General features: G+C 40.1%; 1 protein-coding gene across 1 annotated transcript; it reads right to left on the reverse strand.

Moving 5' to 3' along the window:
- Window positions 1–4,485: 4,485 nt before the first annotated feature.
- calb2a (calbindin 2a) lies at window positions 4,486–23,526 on the reverse strand. The gene is made up of 11 exons (XM_017434649.2): window positions 23,325–23,526; window positions 17,972–18,048; window positions 17,801–17,890; window positions 16,550–16,630; window positions 14,689–14,745; window positions 11,500–11,577; window positions 9,270–9,325; window positions 9,127–9,166; window positions 8,781–8,834; window positions 5,571–5,642; window positions 4,486–4,737 (listed from the first exon to the last, which is right to left on the reverse strand). The coding sequence occupies exons 1-11, from the start codon at window positions 23,416–23,418 to the stop codon at window positions 4,621–4,623; spliced, it is 816 nt and encodes a 271-aa protein (XP_017290138.1). The 5' UTR covers window positions 23,419–23,526; the 3' UTR covers window positions 4,486–4,620.
- Between the last annotated feature and the right edge of the window lie 972 nt (window positions 23,527–24,498).

Raw genomic sequence — 24,498 nt, forward strand, 5'->3', positions numbered from 1 at the left:
AGCGCACATTTTGGCTTCGGTCGCTGCTCCTGCACGCTCCCGGCATTCTGATGTTAACAGGAAGTGACGTCACGTGTCTTCTTCCTGAGTTATTTGGGGTTATTTTGTATTCCACGCTACACAAACCCACAAAGAAGAGACTAGACTGCAGAAACGGTGGCGAATCCCTTTAGAAACAATAAATATTGGGTTAAAGTTGCGGGAAAGTTGCAGCGTTTTGGGCAAATTTGCAAAAAGTTGCGATTTCCTTTGGAGTCAACCTGATTCAAGATGGCTGCCACAGCTGACCGACGTAAGCCGGCACAAAAATGTCAACCCAGGATTCAGTTTTACAGTCACTGAGCTGGAAATTGGTGTGGTAGTAGCTGAGAGTCACTCCCAACACGTACTTCAAGCGCTGACGGATCACCTGAGATCTTGCAGGACTGGGTCATGACGTTTTCAAGTTTGACCAAAATGGCGGCAACTGTCTCAACATAATGAAAGGACGGCGGGGGACTGAGTTTAAGGGAGAAGAAGACAAGCTTCAGTTAGTTCCCTAACATCTTCTGATGGTTACTGTATTTCTCTTATAGTCTGTAAACGACATTAACATCATAAAGCTCCTGAAATTCTGGTTTTATTTAGTTTTTTTTGCGCCACCTCGAGGCGTCCCTGTCGGTCCCCAAAGTTCTTCGGCCATCTTTAGCTCTGGCACAGCCTGCTTCTATGTTTTATCTTTTAAATGCATTCAACTAAAAGTAAATGACGTGTTATTTGGAGGGCTGCTGGTAAAAACGTGAAAAGCCTTTTGTCCATTTACGTTAACAAGCAAACACACTCAACCTTAAAATAACCTCTTAATGGTTTTCACTGAATCATGCAAGACGGAAAAAACGATCCGAGTATCTTACAGCCCAAACATTTACTCACTTTGTGTTTTTTTGTTGTTGCGAGGAATTAAAAAAGAATAAAGAATTGATTTAAGTTTGTTTTGGCTGCAGGTGAAGTCAACACAAACGCTAAATGTTTGCAGTCTTGTGCTGACAGGTCCAAGAACTCGGGCTGGAACATCCATTTCACTCATCCAGTTTACTCCAGCTATATTTAAACAAGTTATAAATAAACCATGATGTCTTTTATCAATGAATAAAACATAAGTGTAACCCTCTCGTGTTCATATTCTTCTTCTCTCTGCTGCCTCGGCGTTTTCCTCCAACAGGATGGAGGATCGTTTAGATCAGGGGTGTCCAATCCTGGTCCTCAGGGCCACCATCCTGCAGGTTTTCCTTGTTTCTCTGCTCCAACACACCTGATTCAGAGGTTAAATCACCTCTTCATGTTCTGCAGAAGCCTGTTAATCACCCATTGATTCAAACCAGGTGTGTCAGCAAGAAAGAATGGATTAACTGAGCTGTTAACGTTAAAAGAAGCTGAACAGAAGCTAAAATTTGCAATAAAGTAGCTGAAACTTACAAGTAGATGACCGTAACTATGAGCTAAAAGCAACAAAACAGTCAGCAAACACATAGCTGAAAGCTAAAATCAGCTAAAAGGTAAATGTATCAAAACCTTTCCACACCCAGCCACACAGTCAGTCCACCTGTGCTCACCTGGGCCCTCCTGGCAGCTGATTGGCTGCCTAAGACACACCCCCACCTCAGTATTGGTTAATTCAGTTTATGTTTCGGTTCCTTTATCGGCCAATTATCAAATCAAGTTCTGGGGTAAGATGGCCACAGTAAAACAAAGATAACAAAATAAACTCAGTAATTAAAACATGTAAACTCAAACTTATTAAAAATGATTAAAAACGTGTAAATTTCCCCTCGGGAGAGAGACTTTGTGTAACTTTTCAGTTTCACAGAAGCCAAAGAATGATCTGTTTTCGTTTCTAACAGAACATCTGTCAGTTCTGAGGGAACAGATCTGTGTTTGGTTCCACACCTGGACTCACCTGGACTCACCTGGACTCACCTGGACTCACCTGGACTCACCTGCAGGAAACAAGAGAGCAGAAAACTCAACTAACGACCGAAAACAGCTTCTTAGCAAACAGAAACCTTTTGGATTGTTGTGCAACAAAAAACACTAAAACTTGAGTTTGAGTTTCTCTAAAGAGGATCTGACTGTGATTATAAATCAAAATCTGCTCTGAAAAGCAAGATAATAAAAAAGAAATAAAATTTTATTCTTTTATAATAAAACACACCAAGCCTGACTCACAACAAAGCAAGAATCATAAAATCTGCAGATTATTTAATCCTCATCATAAACCAACATGAGCATTTCTAAATGATTCTTTGATCATTATCAGGAAACACCTCAGATGTTCAGCAAAAAGCAGATTTTATAACCAAAGTTCTGATCTGCATCCTGGTTCTGTGCAGCTGCTCGGCCCATAAAGATTTAAATGCTTCTGATTAATTGATCTGCAGCAGCTCCTCTGTGAGAGCCGGTGTTTTATTCAGGCCGCCTTAAAAGCATGTCAACTCAATTACAGCGGTTTTACGAGAAATATCATGTCGTGTCCTGCGATCTCAGGAGAAACATCTCAGCTCGGCTGCAGGGAAAACCTTTCGGTGGTTCGCTGGATCCGAGCCGAAACTTTCCGGGGTTGTCACTTTGGATCACTGAAAGGTTCGGTTCTGTTGCAACATTTCACTGCAGGCTTTATGTAATAATCTCTAAACTCTAATTTAATTTTAACACACTGGCCTCACGCTACATGTTGGGTAAGATTATCTTACGTACATTCCATCCTAAAGGTGTTTAAAATGAACTTTTCCTGTAATTTATTGTTTAAATTTGCTTCATAAATAACTCAATTTGTTGCCTGTATTAAGTTTGATTTCATATAAATCACAACTTTGGGTTAAAGCCATAAGTTCTTCCTTAGATCGGGGCTCTAGGACTGCTTTAAAACATTTTTAAAGGTTTGTTTCATCTACTTCGGATCCCAAAATAATAACTTTGGCAAAGACTTGCAACCCCAGATGTCTTTGGTTAAGCTTCTCAAACATTGCTAAAAAAGTAAATAAAAAGAGGATAATAATGACGCAGATGGCTTAAACTCATATTATACCACTTTATTTTATTTATGCCTATTGTTTTTGTCTTTTTTTTTTAGCAGATATAGTAAAGATATGCTTGTAGAAATCATTTAAACATTTTGTTTGATTTCTGGAGATTATCTGACGACCCCAAACTTGGTCTATTCTGACCCACAGCGGGTTCCCGACCCCGACTTTGGGAACCCCTAATCTGCACAAAGTGACATCCCTGGCAATGCCTTCCAGTGCAGACTCAGTCCTAATGCCTCCCTTCCTGACACGGAGCTGTAAATCATTTACTTTTACCTCAGAACTCCAGCAGATTAAATCAGAAATGTGGAGGCGGCTGCGGCGGTCGGTACGATGTGCGCGACCAAGAATGCAGCTTTACAAACATTCAGAAATCAGCAGATCTGCAGCTGAAATTCTGCCTGTTTTTACAGATTTTTTCCCACATTTCGAGTCTCCAACCAAGCCGAGGAGCTACCTGAAGTATTAGAAGTGTGATCCAACTCTGGGAGTGTTTGACCGCCAATAAAACCCAATAATTGGAGACAGAAACCAAAATGAACTCATTCATCTCATGCAGATGTTTGTATATTTATTTGTAGTTTCGTACAAACGTCTGTAAACCTGTTTAGTACCAATTCAGTTTGATTACGAGTGAAAATTTGCAGATTTATTTATTTATTTTTTTGTAATTTTGTGTCTCGATTTGATCCTGTTTGTGTTAAAGTTGACCAACGCTGAAAACTCAGATCAGGTGAGAGCATCTCAGGGAAACTCGTTTCTTATTTCTGTTGCTGCAAAAACTTTTCTGCATCTATTCCACAAAGTAAAAGTGGCAGAGATTTCCAACCCAAACTTGTGTGCAAACATTAATAATAAGCTTATTAAAACAAGATTATACAGCTCTGATTTAGCTCTTATAACAGTTAAATTATTTTCATTTTGCTACAGAAAAATAGGACAAAATAAGATGAACGAACTGAATCTGTTGCAAACGCTTGAACAAAACGACATCAATGCAACGTGTAAGACAATTTTATCTTAAGATACTTTATTATTATTATTTTCTGTTGACAGTTTCAGCCAAAAACAAACAATGAAAGTGAAAATCATATCATGGAAGACCAGAGTTTCACTGGAACGAGATGTTTTAAGGAGGAAGCAAAGTGGGAAAATCAGGTACAAGTTTTTAAACGCAATCCACTCAAAGACATCTGTCTGCAGGTTCGGTATCTAATGCAAAGCTGACAGAGCGAGGGGAGGAACGGGGCGATGAAGAGGGCTCATAAACTCTGTGGAGAGTCGGGGTTACAGATTTTTGCATTTCAGGCACGGCACGGACAGGGATGAGGTCAGAGGTGGTAAATAAGGACGATCTGAGGTCATGTCGTGTGCCGACAGTGCACTCATCACTCTTTCTTAACTGGGAGGGAAATGTTCTGGGAAACGGGAGGTGACCGGCGCATGCACCTGGAATATGTTGCCACTCAGGTGGAAATGGGTGAGGTCTCGGTGGAGGAAGGGGGGAGAGAAAGGCAGGCAGAGAAAACAAAGAGATGTGAAAGGAGAGGAAGGAAAGTCACACAATCGGCTCTCTGCAGAGGATGATTTCCAGCTCTCCGCGGTAGAGCTTCCCCCCGTCGGACAGGCTCATGATGCTCTCCTTGTAGCCCATCAGGTTGTTCACGTCCAGCTCCTGAGCACAACAAAAAGGCACATGTGAAGCGCTGTCGTTCTGTTTGAGCTCATTCTGAATGTTGGGATGTTCAAGGTCGTGGTTTATCTTTAAATCCTGGAGGCTAACGCTGCTCCCTCTCTGCTGAGCTTCAGCTTGGTTTCTAAACATCTTCACTGCCATATAACCAAAAATAGAATCAACATTTCTTGGTTTAAACATTTGATTGGAATAAAAGATGGGTTTGAGATTTGCAAATCATTTGCATTCTGTTTTTATTTCCATTTTACACAAAGTAATTTGGCATTGAGGTTGTAGCTCCTGGAATTGTCACTGTTGCTAATGTTTAAAAAGCTATTAATGAACAAAAACATCTTTAACTGTTCTCTTTCTTTTGATTTTGGGTCATTTGGACTGCAGCTTTTTGTCTATGCAAGGACGAAAATAAATAAAGCTGGATTTTATTCACGACATTCTTTTCTGAACAGCACCGGAGCCCGACTCGTGTTTGGCTCCTTCTAGCACATCCTGGACAGAGATGATAAACAACTAATGAGCTTGGATTTGTTGCTGGTATCACTAAAGCTTTTGAGCTTCTGCAGAACCGAGAATCCCAGCAGTCAAACATACGAAACACATGCAGCGTGTTCGGAAATCCAGCCACGGAGCGCCGCGTTTAAAATAGTTTTAAGTTTATTAGGAGCAGAAAGGATGGCAGAGGAATTGGATTAAGGCCCAGAAGTCTAAACTAATGTTTGAACCTGCACAGATTGCCTTGTGGTGCACAGACCCAGCATGCACTGAGACATGGGAAACCATTTAGAGTAATGTCAGACATCCTATCCCCCTCTCACCTTCTTGTGGGTCTGGTAAAGGTCTCGTAGCAGAGCCTCCAGCTCCTGCTCATCAATGTAGCCGTTCCCATCCTGGAGAGAGTCAAAGCAAACACCGGAAATATTACTTTCACTTATTAATGTTCAGACTAGCCTGAAAGAGGAATTAAAGGTTTGAAAGATTAACTCAAACTCAAAAGACTCGAAACCAGAACAGCAATTTAACCTAAGAAACGCTGATGTTTTCATGTCTGAACTGAACAGGAAGTGTAGAGAGAATCGAGACCAAAAGACATATTACAGCTACTCATTATTGTCACCATGGTAACCACCACACCACTGTCTGTCCCTCCCTGACAACGCTCTGAACAGAGGCGGACTAAAAAGTAAGCCTCAGACGAACAGTCACTGTGAGTCATATTTTAGAAGCTCTGGGGAGGATTTTAGGAAAAACTGTAAGTCTCACAGCAAAGAGAGACCCACTGAGTGAAAGAAGACATCTATAAAAAAAACTCTCAAGTTTTTTGATGGATGTACATCTATAAAAAAAACGTGAGTGTAAGAAGAGTTTGCTAAATTCTGGAATGGTTAACAGCTCAACTGACGACAGGCAGCTCACGTTAAAAAACACTCTGTAAAATTCAACAAACACAAACTGGGATTGTGTTAAAAACCGTTAAAAGATATCAGAATACCAGTCCAGACGTGGAAAGTCCAACTTTCTGCGACCCGTTTAAACTTCGAACGGCGGTATCGTCTCCAAAAAAACACCTGGCTTTTCTCACAATCCCGCCGTTGTGTGCGGGAAAATCACTCACAGGTTTTTGTGAATTTCGGTTGACGTTGTTTGATGGACTGAGCAGACCGCTCCTGATTCAGGGGCGCGTTTTGAGATTTAATGCACGTTTTTTTAGGTTGTGGCTGTGAAAACAGAGTAGTGATAATGGAGCTTCAGTGCATGAGCATTGTCACCTTGTCCTCTTGGACACGTTTGCTTTATTTGTGTTTTTAACTCATTGGGAAAATAATAATAATGCATTTTATTAATTATTGGTCACTGTTTAAAAGGTCAGTATTAAATGACTGTTTTGTTACTTTTTCAGTGTTTTAATGTCTATCTTTAATCACTTCCTTATGTACAGGATCTATCTTGCATAAATGTACAAAAAGGTACTTATTAAGTTTATTTTTTTTGAAATATAGTAGATTAGGATAAAAACAACGAGGTGTAATTCTTCGAAAAGCCCCAGATTCTAATTTGAATAAACATTTGCAAGATCCACCACATTAAGCCTGATCGATGAGGTGGCAGACACCAAACCTGACGAGGCAGGGCTGTTTCAGGTCCAGGGGTTTTATTCTGATCCTGAACCCTCTGCTTTCGCTTTTAGCTCCTGCTATTCAGAGTTTTAACTCAGTAATTATGAATGTGCAGGCCAAAAATATTCAAAAAGACATTTCATTCACAATAAGTGAAGTTTATAGCCTCTTTGCTAATTATTGAGTGATGTCAGTATTGTTTATAGAGTTTCAGGCCAGGAGATAAGTCCAAGTTACTGGAAATTTGCCTTTGGCAAATGGTATAAGACCGCGATCTGTTCATCTGGGCCCCGTCTCAAGATGACTTCAGAGCTGCGAGTCTTGCCAGTCCCATTCTTTTTTTTTTCTTTTTTAATTTGAGAGATGCTCTTTGATGTTAATGCAGCCAGATTGAAGTGTCCCAGATCCGGGGAATAAAATGTGAATTCTATTTATTTTCCCTTTAAGGATGAAAGACCTGGCACTCTGCAGAGTTATGGGAAAGCGCCGTCACATTAAGTATCAGTCTGTCCAAGCTGTGAGCCATTTTGGATTCCAGATATTTTTAATTCCTTGCACAGTTCGGGGCTGTGGCACTCTGAGCCACGTTAGTGTTCAGCTGACCGGCAACACTTCGCCCTTTGGACAGCATCTCGGCACCGATGACAGCAGCGGCATGTGTTTCGGCTCGTCACAAAACGATGAAACTAATTACATAAATGCTAGAGTGCCACTCAGAGAGGCGGTCCACATGAATGAGCAGCAGTCATGTATAATTAAACAATAAACCATTTTTCTGCAACTAGGCAAGAAAATGTGCAAACTTTCAGATCAGCCCAAGATGAGAACATTTACAGTGTTACCATGCAACTGTCTACAGTATCAAAAAAGCTCTTCAAATTTAACATTTTCTGAAGGAAAATTAAAAATGCATTACTCTATAGAATAATAAATATATCAGCTGCTTCCACGTCAAATTTTAGCTCAATATCTGGTTAGCTGTGGCAGCCATCTTGAATCTGGTTAACTTCAAAAGCTAATTAGTTGTAGACGTGCATCTAATGATTAGTTTCTGCAAGTTTCACTAAAAATTGACAAGTTGTTTGTGAGATATTTTGGTAACAGACTCTTAACTTTATCTCTTTCAGCAGCGGGTTAAAGAAACACCTGCAGAGGTTTTATTTTTTTTAAGTTTACACCTAAAGAATAACATTAGGAAAAAGAAATAAGAGTAAAAAGGAATGAATTATAATCTAAGTGGCATGCAATAACATAAGCTGATAAATAAGCTTTATATTTAATTTTTTACAGCGTTCCCTTTGAAATGCTTTTATCACTTCATCTTTTGTTTGTTTTTTTTTATTGGAAGCTTTAATGACTCCGTTAACTCCCAGCTGCTGATCCAGCATCAGAAGGTGTGAAATAAATCTCTGCTCGCAGGTTTTACAGCACCTCCGGGGAAATATGAACCGCCTCTCCAACAACAAGCCGGCCGAACTGTGTCACATCAAACTGAATTATTTATTTATTCTCTCAGAAAACGGAGTCAGCTTCATCGATGGAGGGGCTGTTCACCTGTTCACCTTGCATCAGAACCCTCCCTGTGGTCCATTAGCTAAACCACGCTGAGGTGTTTGCAAAGGGACAGGTGCGCCCAGCCGAACTCATTTCCCTGCAGACGGGGAGCGCCGGAACAAAACATTTACATACTCATTATTTGAACAAAAGCAGCTCCAAAACAAACACGAACAACCAGAGCTCTTCGCTCAGGCTGGGATGTTCCTCCCAACTTCTGCATCCATACAAGCTTCAGTTCCTCAAACCTCAGCTAAACGTCTCTTACTTTTATTTTTCCCCTGCAGAGAATCCTTACAGCTTTTCAGACCAGCTGATAAAACCCAAACAATCAGGGGAAGTTCAAATCCCACCTACCTTGTCGTAATGAGTGAAGATGGAATTGAACTGATCAGAGTTCAACTTGACACCCTGTAAAAAAACAAATAAATTAGCTTTTGTTAATTGAATTTATCACAAACCAACAGATGAAACTGCAGAACTGATCGTAGAAATAAATCTTTCAAACTGAATAATAATATAGATTAGATTAATTAGATTTTTGCAACAAATGCATTGTCATTTTCATTCATTTTTTTCTATTTCCTATTTATTTTGTGTGCCATTTTTACACTTCATGTGTTTCTGCTGCAGTATGTGAATTATGAAGGTTGTGTGTCTAAAATTGGATCATCATGCACACATTTTGTAATAAATTTCATACCTGGAATTTGAGAAGGAAATTCTCCTGAACAGGAAGAAGCCTGTGGAAGCAAAGTACTTCATTAGCTGACCCAACAGCTGATAAATTATTCAGATCTGTAGACGATGAATGAACATTAGGAGGAAAGGAAAACTGCACGTTACCTCGCCATCTCCGAGAGGCCCAGCTTCCCGTCTCCGTTCAGATCAAACATCTTCAGCTACAAGGTAGAGACGAAAATAAAGAGTTAGTTTTATTTTTTAAATAAAATCAACTGTACAAGAATGTCAGCGACTGTGACTGAACTGACCTACAGTTTATTCTGTTTTTATTATATATCCAGAATATTTCAGTGTAAGAAAAGCAAACGGGACCCTCCTAAACTTTTAAACAAGTGGCTGAATTTTTACAAGTTAACCCGTTAACTGAAAAAGGAATACTTTTAGGAGAATCTTAAATTAAATTAATAAAAAATAAGAGTTTTGATGTGATGCTTCCTAAAAAAAGCCCACTTTGCTCTAATTCCTCCTGCAGTTTTATCACTTCAGGTCAAACAAACCAAACTTTTATTGCTCAAAGTTTATTCATCAACATTTTCAAATCTATCACAGGAAAAACAAACAAAATTTAATCCTTTAGCATAACGTATGGAGATGTTAAACCGCTTCTTTTAATCACCTCCAGGCTGGTTTTAGTGGTTTTAGTATTTAGTTTAAATAGATAGCCAGATTACTTGAAGGATGTGATTTATGACAAATTGAAATCGGTGATTTTTATTAGAGTTAAGCAGCAGTGGCTCTTGTGCTGGCAGTCTTTTGGATGCAAATAAAATGAGGATTGTTGAGCATTTTGGCAGATTTAAGTTTCAGGTGGTGTCTCACTGCTGGAGACGAGTTGCGACTCATAATTGAGAGATAATTGCAGGAAAACGGGCAAATCTTTGGTTGCAGTCTCATATGTCTAGAGAGCGTGGCCAAATTTTGAAAATCCCGTCCTACGTTCTTGTGCGCAGTCTGTGAAACTTTATTGTACATTCATGATTTAATCTTCTAGAGCAATGGTTCCCAAACTTCCAGCTTCTAACCCATAAAATAACAGCGACAAAGGTGTGTGACCCCATCTGTTGGCTGCTGATGGTCCTATTCAATAAAGGCATAATGACATCACAAACAGTCCTAGCATCCATTTTGCTATTTTTTAAATCATTAAATGACTTCTCTGTAACATTTATGGTGTAAATATATCATAAAAACTAGGTTTTTAATTGTAACTGGATATTTGGAGATTATCTAAGGACCCCTGATTGGTGTTGGGTGACCCACATTGGGGTCCCGACCCCAACTTTGGGAATCATTGCACTAGAGAACAGTTTAGAAATGAAGATAGGCAGAATTGGACCAGGTTCTGTGTAATTATTATTCATCATCAGTCTGGTTTTTAGACCTGGACATGTTTTCCGTCAGAGGACATCTGAGACGACTTGGAGACGCCTGCGACGACTCTGAGACAATTTTTACACAAAGTTTGTTGCACAGATATTTTCGATCGGGTTCAAAATTCAAGCAACAGGACGGCGAGTCTCTGTGACGCACGTAAGGAAATCTAGAAACGTTTCAAGTCATTCTGGAGACTCGATTTGAACACCACCTACAGCGATCTAAATGAATTTTTATATACTTTAAGTATCATTAAATTATTATTAAACACAAATTTTACAAGGTTAATACTATAATCGCCAGTGTTTACCTAAAACAGATAATTAAAAGGTGAAATAATCATCAAAGTAGCAGCTGTGCATGTTTTCTGCTGACACTTTTAGCTGATAACTCTGTCCCTGCAGCTTCTTTTTGCAGCAGTAAAATCTGCGTCGTCTGAAAGATACGAGCGACCGAGCCGTGTGAGATGAACAGACAAATCTCCAGCTGATTTAATCTTTCCCAACAACTGTGGAGAAACAATAGCTTTGTCTCTGAGCATCAACGAGGACGCTTCAGAAAATCAGGTCAGCTCAGCTTTGGGGCTTCCAAGAAGCAGATGTTTGTGCATCTGGGCTGCAAGAAGACGACCTGCAGGAAACGATGTCCACTGAGCCGCACGGCGCCGCTGCCACCAACGCTGCAGACCTCTGAAGCCCAGCAGAGACGTTTTACATAAAGCCGTCTTGAAGACTGCATGTCGGATGCATTAATGCTCCTAATATTTTAGTTTTAGAGATATTTGAGATTTTATTGCATAAATAGAAGCATTTTCCCTCCATTTTTCCTTCTCTAACAGACTAGCAGTGCATCCTCTCATCTCTTACTGCTGTTGAAAGACTGCTGGTGTAATTCTGAGGCAGGCTCTTTCTCCAGCCGCTCTCTGGAAGTCGTGTTCGTGTGACAAAGCGAGTCTTACTATGGTCTGTGTGTACTCCTGCAGCTTCTGGTCGTCGTAGTGTCTGTTGGCCTTCTCCAGCAGGTCTGACAGAAAGCCCTGAAGATGTGGCACACAAACGTGCAGATTAGAGGAAAAACGAGGGACGATTTGTTTGATTATCACAGCACACGACAGCTGGGATTAAACAGGCTATACCAGACAGTTTTAGACTTGAAACACTAGAAATAATTAGAAGATGTGCTTCAATAAAAGCAGCTTAAATTAAAGTCCCAGCATTCCTTGAAGGAACTGCTGGTTTTAAACTAAGATCATCTTATGATGAAAAGGGACGGAGTTATAGCTGCTTTGGTCGAAACTCGAAAACGACAGAATTATAAAATCTGACAGCTCTTGGAGTGTTTGGTGTCAATAATTCTCAGCTTTTATTGCATCAAACTTCAACTTAATATCTGTAGATTTAAAAGTTATAGCCATTTTCAGTTAGCTGTAGCAGCCATCTTAAACTCCAAAAGGTGATTTCTGAGAGTTTCATTAAAATCTATCCATTTGTTCATGAGATATTTTGCTAACAGACACACACAGACATATTATTCCTTCGGTGGTGCGTGATAAACATGCATATAAATCAGCATTCAGTTAAAAAAGGTGGTAATGAAATGAATGAAATCTTAAAATGTGACAACAGAAGCAGAACTGTTTGATTCTGCTCGTCTTATAACGTGTTGAATATCCCTGCAGGACATCGATTGGACCACTTGTGCGCTGCTCGATTCCGTATTTTCCACGTCTGCTCTCCGTTACGTGGCGAAACCCGCGCACGTCTGGCGCCCGAGATCCCGTCTGCATTTTCCCAGAGCGCTCAGAAAAGCCACACCTGAGCAGCTCATCTGCACCTGGTCAGCTGGAAGAAATCGGATCCTCAGAACAAACCAAGCAGCAGAATGAGCAAATGTTGACCCCGATAACGCACGGCTCCCCCGAGGAAAGGACGTCCTTTCATGGACTTTCAGTAAACGTTTCCAAGAGGTGTTGAAGTGAACAGCTTTGATGCTTTTTGCATTCGAATTCTCACCTGACCAGAAAATAAACAGTTGTGGTCTTTGGGGATTTTCCTCTGGAGCAGCCACAAAATCTCACTGACTGATTTTACACTTTATATGTTTGCACTTTATCTTATTATTCAATGCCTGTTTGCACCAAAAGCCAAAACAAATCCATCTTAGCTGCATGGTGCAGTTGTATATCTACTTGGCAACGAATACAGAAAGCAATCTCTCAATCTGTTTGGATCAATGAAAATGTTAAAGGAGTGACCGTTATTCCTTGGGGTGGTAAATAAGGCAGGTCGGACCTCATTTGGTTTATTAAAGTTTAACAGCTTGCGTTGAGTTCAGTCATGAGGACGCTGATGTGCGGATTTTCATCTGGGCTGGGTTTAAACACGACAACGACTGCAGTGACGTCTGCTTCGGATCTGTTGGGAAAATCTCCAAACGGGGTCAGGAAGTTTGGCGTTTGATGACCCTGATGTTTACAGAGGGAGATTTGATGGAAGAGCGCATCGGTTTGTTTTACAGACACTGTGGTGGCTTTCTGCTGGGATGGTTTGGGTCACTGCAAATATATCTAGAAAACAGGGATGGAAGTCGAGCAGTTGTTCAAAAATAAATAAAAAACATTTTGAATCTTTGGAGCTGGTTATCAGATGTGCTTAGATGTGTTTATTTAAAGTTCAGAACAACACAAGACCGGATTTATAAAATGGGAACAAAACGTCTAAATGAAACTGTTAAAAAGTTATTTGGTGGTTTGTGAAGGCATGATGTTGATATTTTCTTGACTCTTTCCTGTTCAGAGTTTCTTCTTTTTCCAGTTAAACTAATTCCACGTATTTTGTGCTTTTTTTTAACCGTTCATCTATCAAAACGTTCGGCTGAATCAGGAATGATGTTTTATGACTTTATTTACTCACAGAAATTAATTGAGATCTCTTCAGCTTCTTCTTGTGCTCCTCTTAGCTTTTAGCTACTGTCCTGCTAATATGAGCTTTTTGCTACGCTTAACTTTTAATCACGGTTTTGTTAATTGTTATTTTTATCTACGACTTTGCTATTTTTAGCTTTAAACTACAATTTTTTAGCTATAGCTAAGATATGTTTTATTTTTTAGCTACTGTTTTGCTTATTCAAGCTTTTAGCTATGGTGTTGCTACATGTAGCTTTTAGCAGCTGTGACTTTGCTCATTTTTAGCTTTAAGCTTTTTACTGGACTAAGCTTTTAGCTATAGTTTTGCTCATTTTAGTGTTGCTACATTTAGCTTTTAGCTACTGTTCTGTGATTGTTTCGTTTAGATTTTTTGATTGTTTGACAACTTTAGCTTTTAGCTAAGGTTTGGTTAGTTCTATCTTAAAGCTACTGTTTGGCTAATTTTAGCTTTTAGCTTCTGTTCTGCTCGTTTTAACTTCCAGAATCCAGTTAAAGTTTCTTTACTCCACAGATCTCAGCGGAGTCTTTCAGCGCTCGCTGAATTTTTGCAGGAATTTTTTTTGTTTTCCGGACTTTATTTTTGTTTTTTGTTTTTGTGTTCTTTCCAAAGTTTGAGCTCAACAAACAGCCGATGATTTGTTGAAACTGATTCAGAGTTTATTTTGTGTCTGAAGCTGTGATCGTCGAACCAGGAGGGAGAATTTCTGCAGAAAAGTGTCCTCGGGGAACATTTGTGCACGGAGAGGAGGCTCGTGCACGCTCTTCTGCTCGCGTTTACTGTCCTGAGAACTTGACAGAAAGTTTTCCTTCTCATGTACCTTCATAGTTTAGGTCAAACAAGGAAGTGGAGTCTGTTTTCCCCCTTTAGCTTTCAGCTGAAAAACTGATCAGAAATGTTACTGTTTTCAACACGTAGGTCAAAGAAAAGATATTTGTTACGCTTCAGGACACAAAAACATGTAAAAGATTGTTGTTGTCTCTTCCTTTCTTTTGCTTTTATTGATGAAAAACAAAACATGCAGATGAAGAGTTTAACATGAGCATACAAGTGTGCAGAGGGATGACAGATGTTACAGATGCCAGACACAATAATGATTACAGCTTAGTGTTCTGATAGCAAACAAAGGACAAGGACAAAAAAAGGACAAAATAAAATGAGTGACAATAAGGAGGTGAAAAAAGAAAAGCATTTTGAACAGTTTTAAGTGTCATTTTGTTTACCTTCAGTTCATTTGCTTCGATGTAGCCGCTGCGGTCTGTATCGTATCGCCGCCATGCCTGAGAGAAACGAGGAAAACAAAATAGATATTCAGTTTTTTAAAATTTTCTCAGCTCTTGCTCACAAAGCTAAGCTGAGTGATTTCTTTCCTCTGAATAAATTCTCGCTCTTCGACCGCACAGAGGGTTTAACTTTCCTCTGCTGCAGAGCGCCAATCGTTCCAGAGATTTGCAATCACACCGTTTCCGATACAATCCCACATACAGAGGGCAATGAGAAACAGAAGAATGAGTGGGGGGGAGAAAGAGTCATTTTTTTAATGAATGTTTTAATCTAGCAGCTGTCCCTGTCCAAAGAAGGGCTTCTTATCAAAGATGGATGGCTTCTCCTCCTCCTGCTTCTCTCTGCTCCTCCTCTGGGCTCTGCAGAGAGGAGCTTCAGCGCTGTTATCCATTATATATGACTCTGAAAATAGAAGTTTCTAACCCTTTAAAACCCTTTCTGCCCCCTCCCTCCCTCCCTGTTCGCTTCAACAAAAACTGATTAATCCCACCTCCGTCTCAAACCCTGACCCTCAACTTCTCATCGACATTTCATTTACAGCCTCTCCTTTCCTGCTTTCTCTGCTTTGCCCTTTCTCCGTCTCATTGCCCCCCTCCCCCCTTATTTTATTATTTCCTCCCGTTTTGTCGGCGCAGACAGACAAGGAGCCACACGTGTAATTGGTTTCTAATTGCCGCCATTCCTTCAAAGCAGCGGCCATAACAGGAAATCTGCCATTTTCTCTTCTCGTGTTCTCTCCAGATCTTTAAAGCTCCCATTTTTTTGCTGCTCTTCTAGTAATTTAACATTTTAAAGTTTTACAGCAGCACTCAAACTTCCATAAAATGGCTTCTTTAAACTTCCTCCTGTCAGTTATCACCTTTGGTTCATTATCGCCTGCAGCTGAAAGGTGAAGCTGGAGGATTATGCCCATCTCTCTGCGTGAGTGTGTTTGTGTCTGTTAGCAAAATATCTTACGAACCAATGGGTAAATTTTAATGCAAACTAACCATTCGATGTACGTCTACAACTGATTAACTTTTGGACTCAACCTGATTTAAGACGGCCTTTAAAGACATGAAAATTACCATAAATCAGTCAGTTTTACAGATATTGGGCTAAAAGTCACTCAAAACACATACTCCAACTTCATCATTTCTCAACATAAAATAATCTTAGTTTGATATGCATTCATTCAAATAATGTTAGGCCTTTTATTCTATCTGTCGTTTCTCTGTAAAGCTACTGATCTTTGGCAGAAATACGTCAAAAATCCTCCTGATAAAAATAAAACTCACTTTGTTTATTCGTCTACAATAAAGGTTCGTGTTTACTTGAGTTATTCAACTCAACTCATTTATTTGCATCTGTTGTTGCTCATCCAGTCGTCCCTTTGTGACGGATGGAAACTAATTCCAGTTTTTTTTACAACGTATATAATTAAAAACAACATGCATCTTTTTTTTACCCTGTCCAAGTCTCAGCAGCAGACATGTGCAGTCATATGCAACTGAGGGCAGCAGTCTGCGTCTTTTTTATTTCACTATTCCACTTTGTCACTAATTGGTCCACCTTCAGACACCTGAAAGGAATTATTTTGCAAAATTGCTGTCCACAGTTGACTGATTCTACCGTGCAGCGTGTGATCAGCTGAAGTTAGTTTGTTCTGATTAACGACAATTTACAATGAGCAAGAAGCTTCTGCAGGAAAAAAAAGTTCAAAAGTGCTGCAGAGAAATGACAAAGTGACCATTAGGAGCAGCTGTTTTACATAAAAAAACCCACCATCCTGTCCGGGACGTCTCAGAAACGCTCACTTACCGCCATAAACTCGGCGCTGGAGCTGACAAACTGTCTGAAGCAGAGCAAGAAGTTCTCCTCAGTCGGGAGAATCTGGGCCAGCTGGAGACAAATGACAGGGAAATGGAAGTGGTGAGAACAAGATGGTGGAGCTGATGTGCTGGGAGAGAACAGGAACGCCTCAAATGGGCAACCGAGACATAAATAATAAAGAACCATAACCTCAGAAGCTGGGTCATGCCTTCAGTTGGGAATATTTATGAAAAGTCATGCTTTGGAACGCTCAGAGAGAGACTTTACAGCGGATCGTTATCCAGGCTGTTAAACTTTGAGTTAATTTTCCGGGCGAGCGACAGATTATTGATTCTCCATGAACTCTTTTTCTCACATCTCTTTCAAACCCGTCTCCGAAAAGTGGGAAACAGAAATCTCCCACCGATACTCCGGGAGACAATCATGACGATCGATCCCATCCGAAGCCTCCCCCTGCTGTAATTTTGGATTTGCAAATGATCTTTCTTTTCTTTTTTTTTATTTAAATGCAGTTTTCTCACAATAAGCAGACAAGAGAAAACTTTTCTCTGCAGTAGGATGTAATCTCTCAGGTTTTAATAAAATTAGGCCCACTTAAAACACTAAAAACTACAATAAAAATATTTGTATGATACAAAACGGCCTCATTAACTCCTGCAACATGTTTTAAATTATTGTCTGAATGCTGACTCAGCATACTTGGTGCTATTTTAACTGTTTATATATTCATAGATGGATGCTATGACTTTTGGTTTTTGTAACTTTTATAATTTTAGAAATATTTAAACATTATTTAGAAATAAATTGGATTATGTTCAATTCCTTTAAAAACATCTGACATCTGCTTCAACATACACATATTTATTTTTGTAGTCTTGAGCGTTTAGTTTTAGCTTCTGTTCTGCTACTTTTAGCTTATAAAATGTGCAGGCGTACTCTGCTTTTATCACCACTGGTAGATAAAATACAAATATTAGAAATGCATAAACTAACAGATTAAAGTTGCAAAATAAAAGGGATTTAAATTTGTTAGAAGATCACTGTTTAGCTTGTTGTCACCTTTATGCTAAGCTAAGTCAAAGTTTTTTATTTATATTTCACATTAAAAGACAAATAAAAGACTGATAGTAGTTTTCTTACTTCAGAGGATAGAGTGAAAACACATTTTCCCAAATAAACTAAAGTTGATGGAGTGGAAAGAAAGCAAAGATTTCTCAGAAGGTCGAACCATGGACCTACCTCTGACATCTCAATGCGTCCATCTTTGTTCTTGTCGAACTTTTGCATGAACTCCTTCATCTTTTCTCTGAACGTCGGGTTTGAAGGGTCCTAAGGGAAACATTTGTTTCGGTGAATAAAGTAAAACCCGAAGCGGCCGATCTGGGATTAATCGCCCGTCCCTGAACTCACCACGCCCGCTCCTCTCCGGGCCATCTCCAGCTCCTTGAAGAAGTTCTCCAGCTCCTTCCCTTCGATGTAGCCGTTACCTGAGAGACAGGCAGAATAAATCCTTTTAGATCGTGTTGGAGGGATGTTTTTGAGAACTGAGGAAGAAACGCACAACACGTGTTTTTATCCTGGTACTGATTCAAACTTTGGACATTTACCAACAACTCTCCTCTCTAATATCTGATGCTACAGACGGACACAAGCCTGAAAAACACTCACTGTAAACTATGAAACCAAATATCAGATGGTGCAGTTTGAAAGAGTTGACTTCAGTAGTTTTTCTCATATATTGATACACTGAAATGCAGGTCTGCACTCAATGTAAACAAAGCACCCTTCTAGATCACTTAACATACGGACACAAACCACTGACCACTGCATCTAATATGCATTTAATGGCGTGCTTATTTGATTAAGATGCATAAAAGGTTAATTTAATAACAATTCTAACTTAAATTTAAGGTTTTCATTGATTCATTCAGATTTCTTGGATTAAAACACTGAAATGTTATCTCGTTCTGCCATGAAGTGGATTTTCTTTCCTCCCCTTTTATTGTTTTATCCTCATTCTTGCTGTTCTGTTGCACCGACTGAATCCATCCGGGGGACAAATCAGTCTGCTCGCTTCACTCAGGTATTATGCAAACCTGTGCCAATATTCTATTAAGAACGGGAGCCGAACGGTCGGACAGATGGCTCCAAACGATGCGACTAGCTGCTTCAATAAAACCCTGGAAGGTAGAGCTGCCTCATTAAACTCCAACAGAAATTATTATAGCTTCCTCTTCCTCTTCCTCTTCCTCTGACTAGCCAGCTTTCCTTGCCTTTTTTTTGATTTAACTGTTTTTCCCCTTCTTATCCAAACAACATCTTAGGGTCTTTGTTCTGTTCACAGAGATATCTCTGTGTTTATGATGTTATTCACACTCGTGAATAAAATCTCCTCTGTTTTAATGTGGATAGCTGTAATCAAATTTCTGTCCTGAGGGTCTTGCTGACATTTGGCATTCTGGAGGGAAATGCTTGATAATTAAACGGAGAGGGATGTAATGAACTACACGATGAATAAAAATTTAAAAAGGCCAAAGAATAGGACGTACTGGGAGATTATTCAGGGTGTCACTCAATGCAGCAGAGGTACGAAGGTGTAAAGGTTTAAGCTTTAAGTGCTTCAGCCCCCACTAATCTGCTCCAGATGGGTGCATTAAAAACATGTTTAATTATTTTGTAGGTTTAAACGATAGCTGCCACCAAAGTTAGTTCAACTCAGATCATTTAAAGAAACCATTTAAACTTTTAAATTGAGTAAAAGCAACTCAAGTTATTAAATTTACTTGTTTGATTAAAGTGACAAATACTGAACTTCATTTAGTCATTTCAGTCACAGAAACTGAGTAACTTAAACATTTCAGTTAAAAAAATCAGCCATTGATTTTAAATTTTGGCTCATCGGAATCATTAAAAACTAAAGAAACTGGCCTTGAAAGGATGGTACCTCAACTTTATATCTTGTTGCTCAACCTTCAGGACAGTCAGCTGGTTTCTGTACCTCTGAGACACCTGTCCTCAGGTGTCCTCAGGTGTCCTCAGGTGTCCTCAGGTGTCCTGCTCCACTCCTGCAGCTGTCTCAGGTCTGAAGGCTTCCTCCTCCAGATGTTTCAGCTCCTTCCACAGATGTTCAGCAGGATTTAGATCAGGGCTCAGAAGGCCTCTTCAGAACGGTCCAATGTTTGGTTCTGACCCGTTCTTGGTGTTTTGGGTCTTTATCCTGTTGGACCCATGAGCTGAGACTGAGACCGAGCTTTCTGACTCTGAGCAGCACATCTGGCTCCAGGAAGCCTTGAAAGTCTTGAGGTTTCATTGGACCCAGAACAGAACCGAGCCTCCTCCATGTCCCCCTGTAGGTTCAGGGTTCTGGTTTGGGTCTGTGGACACAGAGCTGATGGGACTCCAGTTTTGTCTCATCTGTCCAGAGGACATCCTCCCTGAAGCTCTGTGGATTCCTAAGATGTATTTGGACAAATTCCAGTTTGTCTTTTTTATGATTTGATGTCCTCCTGGGTCGTCTTCCATTAAGTCCACTTTGTCTCAGACTGATGGTGTGATCTGACACTGATGACCTTTGACGTTGGAGTTCACCTCTGATCTCGTTGGTCACCATTCATATTATCCGTCTCCTCAGTTTGTCCTCAGTTGTCCTCTTGTGGACACGTCCAGGGAGGTTGTCTCCAGTCCTGTGGACCTTCTGTAGTCTCAGGGACGTCCAGCTGATTGGAGACGGTCTGATAGTCTTTACCTTCAACCTGCTGCTCAATCATTGTCTTTCTGAGCTCCTGAGACAACTCTGTCCTCAGCTTCCTGTCCCCCATGTTCAGTGTGGTACACACCGTGGTACCAAACAGCCCTGTGACTACCTGTCCCCCTTTAAACAGGCAGGACTGAAGACAGTTTCATTCGTTTAAAACAATTCTGTTGAACCAAAATTCAAAAACAACGATTCCTGCTTTTACTTTTGTCCGTCTCAGTGATCTGTGTATGTTTTCCTTTTTTAAAAAAACAGTATCAACAAATCTGCCTGTGTTTAAAGCTTATTTTAGGTTTTATTTAGTTTAAATTCAATAACCAGTCTTTCTTCAGGTTCAAATAAAACAAAGTTCATCTCATAGAAACACAAAAAATATTTGCTTAGGTTTAATAATTCATTAAAGCACAACTTGGTATTTTTTATAACCAAAATCTAAATAAATTTGAAACTCTATAAGTCAAGTCAGATTAAAGAAGTGAATATATCAGTTCTGTTTTAAAAGTCTCCTAAAACTGATGATAATTCAAAGATAATTCTTCTAAAATTAGAGTTTGAGTTCAGCTCATTTGTGAAACTTAGTTACTCCAACGTTTCTTTCTAAATATTTGAGTTAATTATTTTATTACGCTGAGCTGTTGGGGTTTACGGTGTACATATTGTGGTTTTTCTGCCTCTTCAAGCATGCACCAAAATAAAAGGTTCACTAAACTCCTTCTGGTCCAAATCCTTGCCCTTTGGGCTCCTGCGTCACCACAGTCTCAGGAGACTCGACTAAAGAGGCTTTATTTCTGGTTTTGATGCTAAAACTCAACCAAACACAGTTAAAGTGGGTAGTTGTGTGCACTAAGTGCATATTTAAAGCGTATAAAAAAGGCACATTTGCCTTTCAAAGAAGATGGCAGAGCTTCCCATTCAAATTTTCTGGTCATGAGAGCTCAGCTGGGAAAACTCAGCAGGTAGATTTTGCTCCAAATTTACATTTACAAGCTGTAGAAAACAATAATTGACAGCAAATGTTCTAAATATAGCGAAGGCAACTGTAGTAGTTTCTTCTTTTCACTTTGAAGGAGCTGGATTGAAAAGGCCTGATGGAGACAGCAGAGGATGAGGGGAGGAGGGGGAGGAACACAGAGGAGCTGCAAAGCGACGCAATCCAGCTGAGATTTGATCCGGGGCCAACCAGGGAATATGTGCCTCCATCGTCTCTAGGTGCATCGCCTCCTGTGTATTTTTATCTGCAACTCAGAGATGTTTGTTCAATCTGAACAAACAAATTAGTTCTCCTTTCTCTCCGCCGAGCCAGTAATGAGAGCAGAAACCAAACACCGCAGCTCACTCACAAGATTTGTTTTGCAAAGCGGCTCATTGCGAAGCACAATATGGAAAACAGCTCGGCGATGAGGAGCGAAGCACCTGAAAGGTGGGACTGGTGAGGAAAAGCAGCAACTTTCTCTGCACACAGACCCATGAGCACCTCTGCCCCACCTTGATTTCCCCCGAGGAAAAAAACCCTTCGGCTCGTGTGCAACAAAAACAAATCATGATGCCAAAGAACTCCCAGAAGAATCTGTGTAGAACAAATAGGCGCAGCTTGCTTTGTCTGCAAGGACTTGGATTTAAAATCTGTCACAAATCCAACTGATCTGTCACAAACTGAGGTTTCTAAAAACGAGAGACTGGTTAGCTGCATCTCCTTTTTTCTGCCACACCAAAGGGAACCGTCAAGTCTTTTATCTTCTGTGTGCTTAAAGCAAAACTTGCTCAGGAAATCAATAAAACAGAATAACTGAAATCATTTCACACGTTTTCTAAAGAGGCTTCTCCCAGAGGAAGATTTCCGTCAGTTATTCTGCAGACAGAGAAGAATCTGCACATCCTTTATAAAAAAAAACATCATCAGACCGAGACTGGATCATGAATTTTTAAGAATAACAAAGAAAACATTCACACTGAGACATTTACAGAGTGAGATCATACCCCTAAACACCCGGATATCATAAGATTAAATATATGTAGAAATGAACACCGGCAGTGAACATGTTTTAAAAATATTCTGTTCATTTTGGACAGAGCATATCTATAAATCTGCAACCATAACTTAATGCTAATCTGCTCACTTCTTTGTGGATTTTAACAAGTTGTAAAATTCTGCACACAGATATAACAACAGCTTTACTAAAGTCAGTAATAATAATATTGGAATATATTATTATTACTTATTTCATTAACCCTTTAAAGATACATTTGCAGGTTCTCTGGCATCCATCAAGGGGTTCTGCAGCAGCCTCTGCACCCTTACTTTCCTGTTCAAGGATGTGACAAGAATCTGAGCTGGTGGATAAATGAGATTTGTATTTGTGTGATCAGCTATGATGGATCGATTTTTCAAGATGTCACATCCTCCCAAAAAATTGTTTTTAAACGACTAATATCATCTGCATAAAAGCTTCAACCACCTGACAAAAGAATGATGAAACTTAAATAATAAGCCTGATCAATAAAAGCAGCATCTCTTATAAGAATAAAACACTCATCATGTAAACTTAGTAAGCATAAAATAGAAATTTGAATAAACCTGAAAAACAAGAACATGAAGGAGAACTTCGTGTTCCATCCCAGCTCCCCGTGCGCGCACTTTGCGCACATCTGGGAGAGTTCCAGTGATGGATCCACGGAGAAACCACCATCTTAACAAAATAAATAGTTTTTTTTTTAAAGTTGGGTTTATTTAATTTAAAATTCTCAAACTCTCAGATGGATTCTGAAGTCAGAAATAAACCAAATTTCATTCTAAAAAGATAAAGAATATATTCAGGTTTATTTAACCACAAGCCAAACATCTCAAGGACAGAAAAGTGATTTTATTTTGTTAAAGATAGAAAAAATTACCAACTGTTACTAAAAATCGCTTTTATAAAGAATAAAGTCATTACCATTATTATAAACCTGAATATTTTTCTTCTCCAGACTATGAATCAACTTTAAAGAGGAAAAAAAAGAAACTCCTACCGTCCACATCGAAATGTTTCCAAATGTCCAGGAACTGGGACGCGGTGACCTCGGCCAGGTGCAGGTGAGGAGGCTGCTGTGCTTTGTTTGCCATGATGATGATCCTGTCTCTGGAAGCTGCTGCAGGAAAACAAAGATCCGCTGCTAACTTTTTTTCAGTGTCTCCTGCTCAAACGGACTCCACACTGTGGCCCCGGCGCGCCGCGCGCCGCTTTTAACGCGGGCGCAGGAGCGGCAGCACCGCTGCGCCGCCGCTGGGGGCGCGCGGACGGCACCCGTCTGAGTCAGCATCCCTCTCCATGAGCGCGCGCGCGCGTGCGTATGTGTGTGCGCGCGCGTGCCGGCCGCCGGGCTTTATGTGGCTGAGGCGCTGCGGTGGACAGAAAGAGGCGCAGATGGATCAACTGTTCTCTTGTTGCATCAGTTTTCCCGTGCACGTTGTGTGTTTGATCTGCGCACGCTCACGTATTCCCAGTTGAAGGTATGCATGTGTTGTGCGTGCGTGTGCTCCTCCCTGTTTCCATACATCTGCGTGTATCTGAGCGTGCAGCTCCCCGAGCTTGTCTCCCAGTGTGTGTGAGGCTTCACAGACTTAATTAGAGCTCACACACTAATCACATTCCCCACACAGCCTCCAGCCAGCAGTGATTAGCCCACATAACAAATGTATATTATGAAATAAAAAAAGAGGAAAAGGGATTTTTTTCATTAATGGTCAGTGTTCTGTGCAGAGGAGCAGAAAAAGGCACAGATTCATGCTCAGGTATATTTCTTTAACTCTGTTAGAGCTGATAATATTCCAGATGAGGTAATAAGTCTGTAACGAGCAGGAGGGTAAGTATCCCTGCTGGATGAGATCCTTGAAAAGCCAGTTTTCCACTTGGTTCAGGTTTAAAACCCTCAGAGGAGAACTCAGAGCCGTTGCCCCCCTGACGGACACTTTGCCTCTGCATTAACATTAAAGACTCGGTTTTGTTTTATTGTCCACAGGTCATAAAAAGCCAGAACCGAAGCTGCAGAGTGGACTGCAGATAACTGGTTAATTTAAGGAACTGCTTTCTGCTTTTCTTGTGTCAAAATGTTTGTTGTTGCAGAAGATAAACAACTTAAAGAGGTCAGGTTAGCTGTACCAGCGCAGCCACAAAAACTAAGATGGTCTTGAGTTTGTTTGGTC

Source organism: Kryptolebias marmoratus, linkage group LG11 (genome assembly GCF_001649575.2).
Source record: "Kryptolebias marmoratus isolate JLee-2015 linkage group LG11, ASM164957v2, whole genome shotgun sequence".
Taxonomy (NCBI): domain Eukaryota; kingdom Metazoa; phylum Chordata; class Actinopteri; order Cyprinodontiformes; family Rivulidae; genus Kryptolebias; species Kryptolebias marmoratus.

Coding starts and splice junctions, on each gene's coding strand:
- calb2a (XM_017434649.2), bottom strand. CDS start 23,418: ATGGCAAACAAAGCACAGCAGCCTCCTCACCTGCACCTGGCCGAGGTC. Junction 8,835..9,126: donor ATTTCCTTCTCAAATTCCAG/GTATGAAATTTA, acceptor GTTTTTTTACAG/GGTGTCAAGTTGAACTCTGA. Junction 4,738..5,570: donor TTTACCAGACCCACAAGAAG/GTGAGAGGGGGA, acceptor TGTTGTGCTCAG/GAGCTGGACGTGAACAACCT.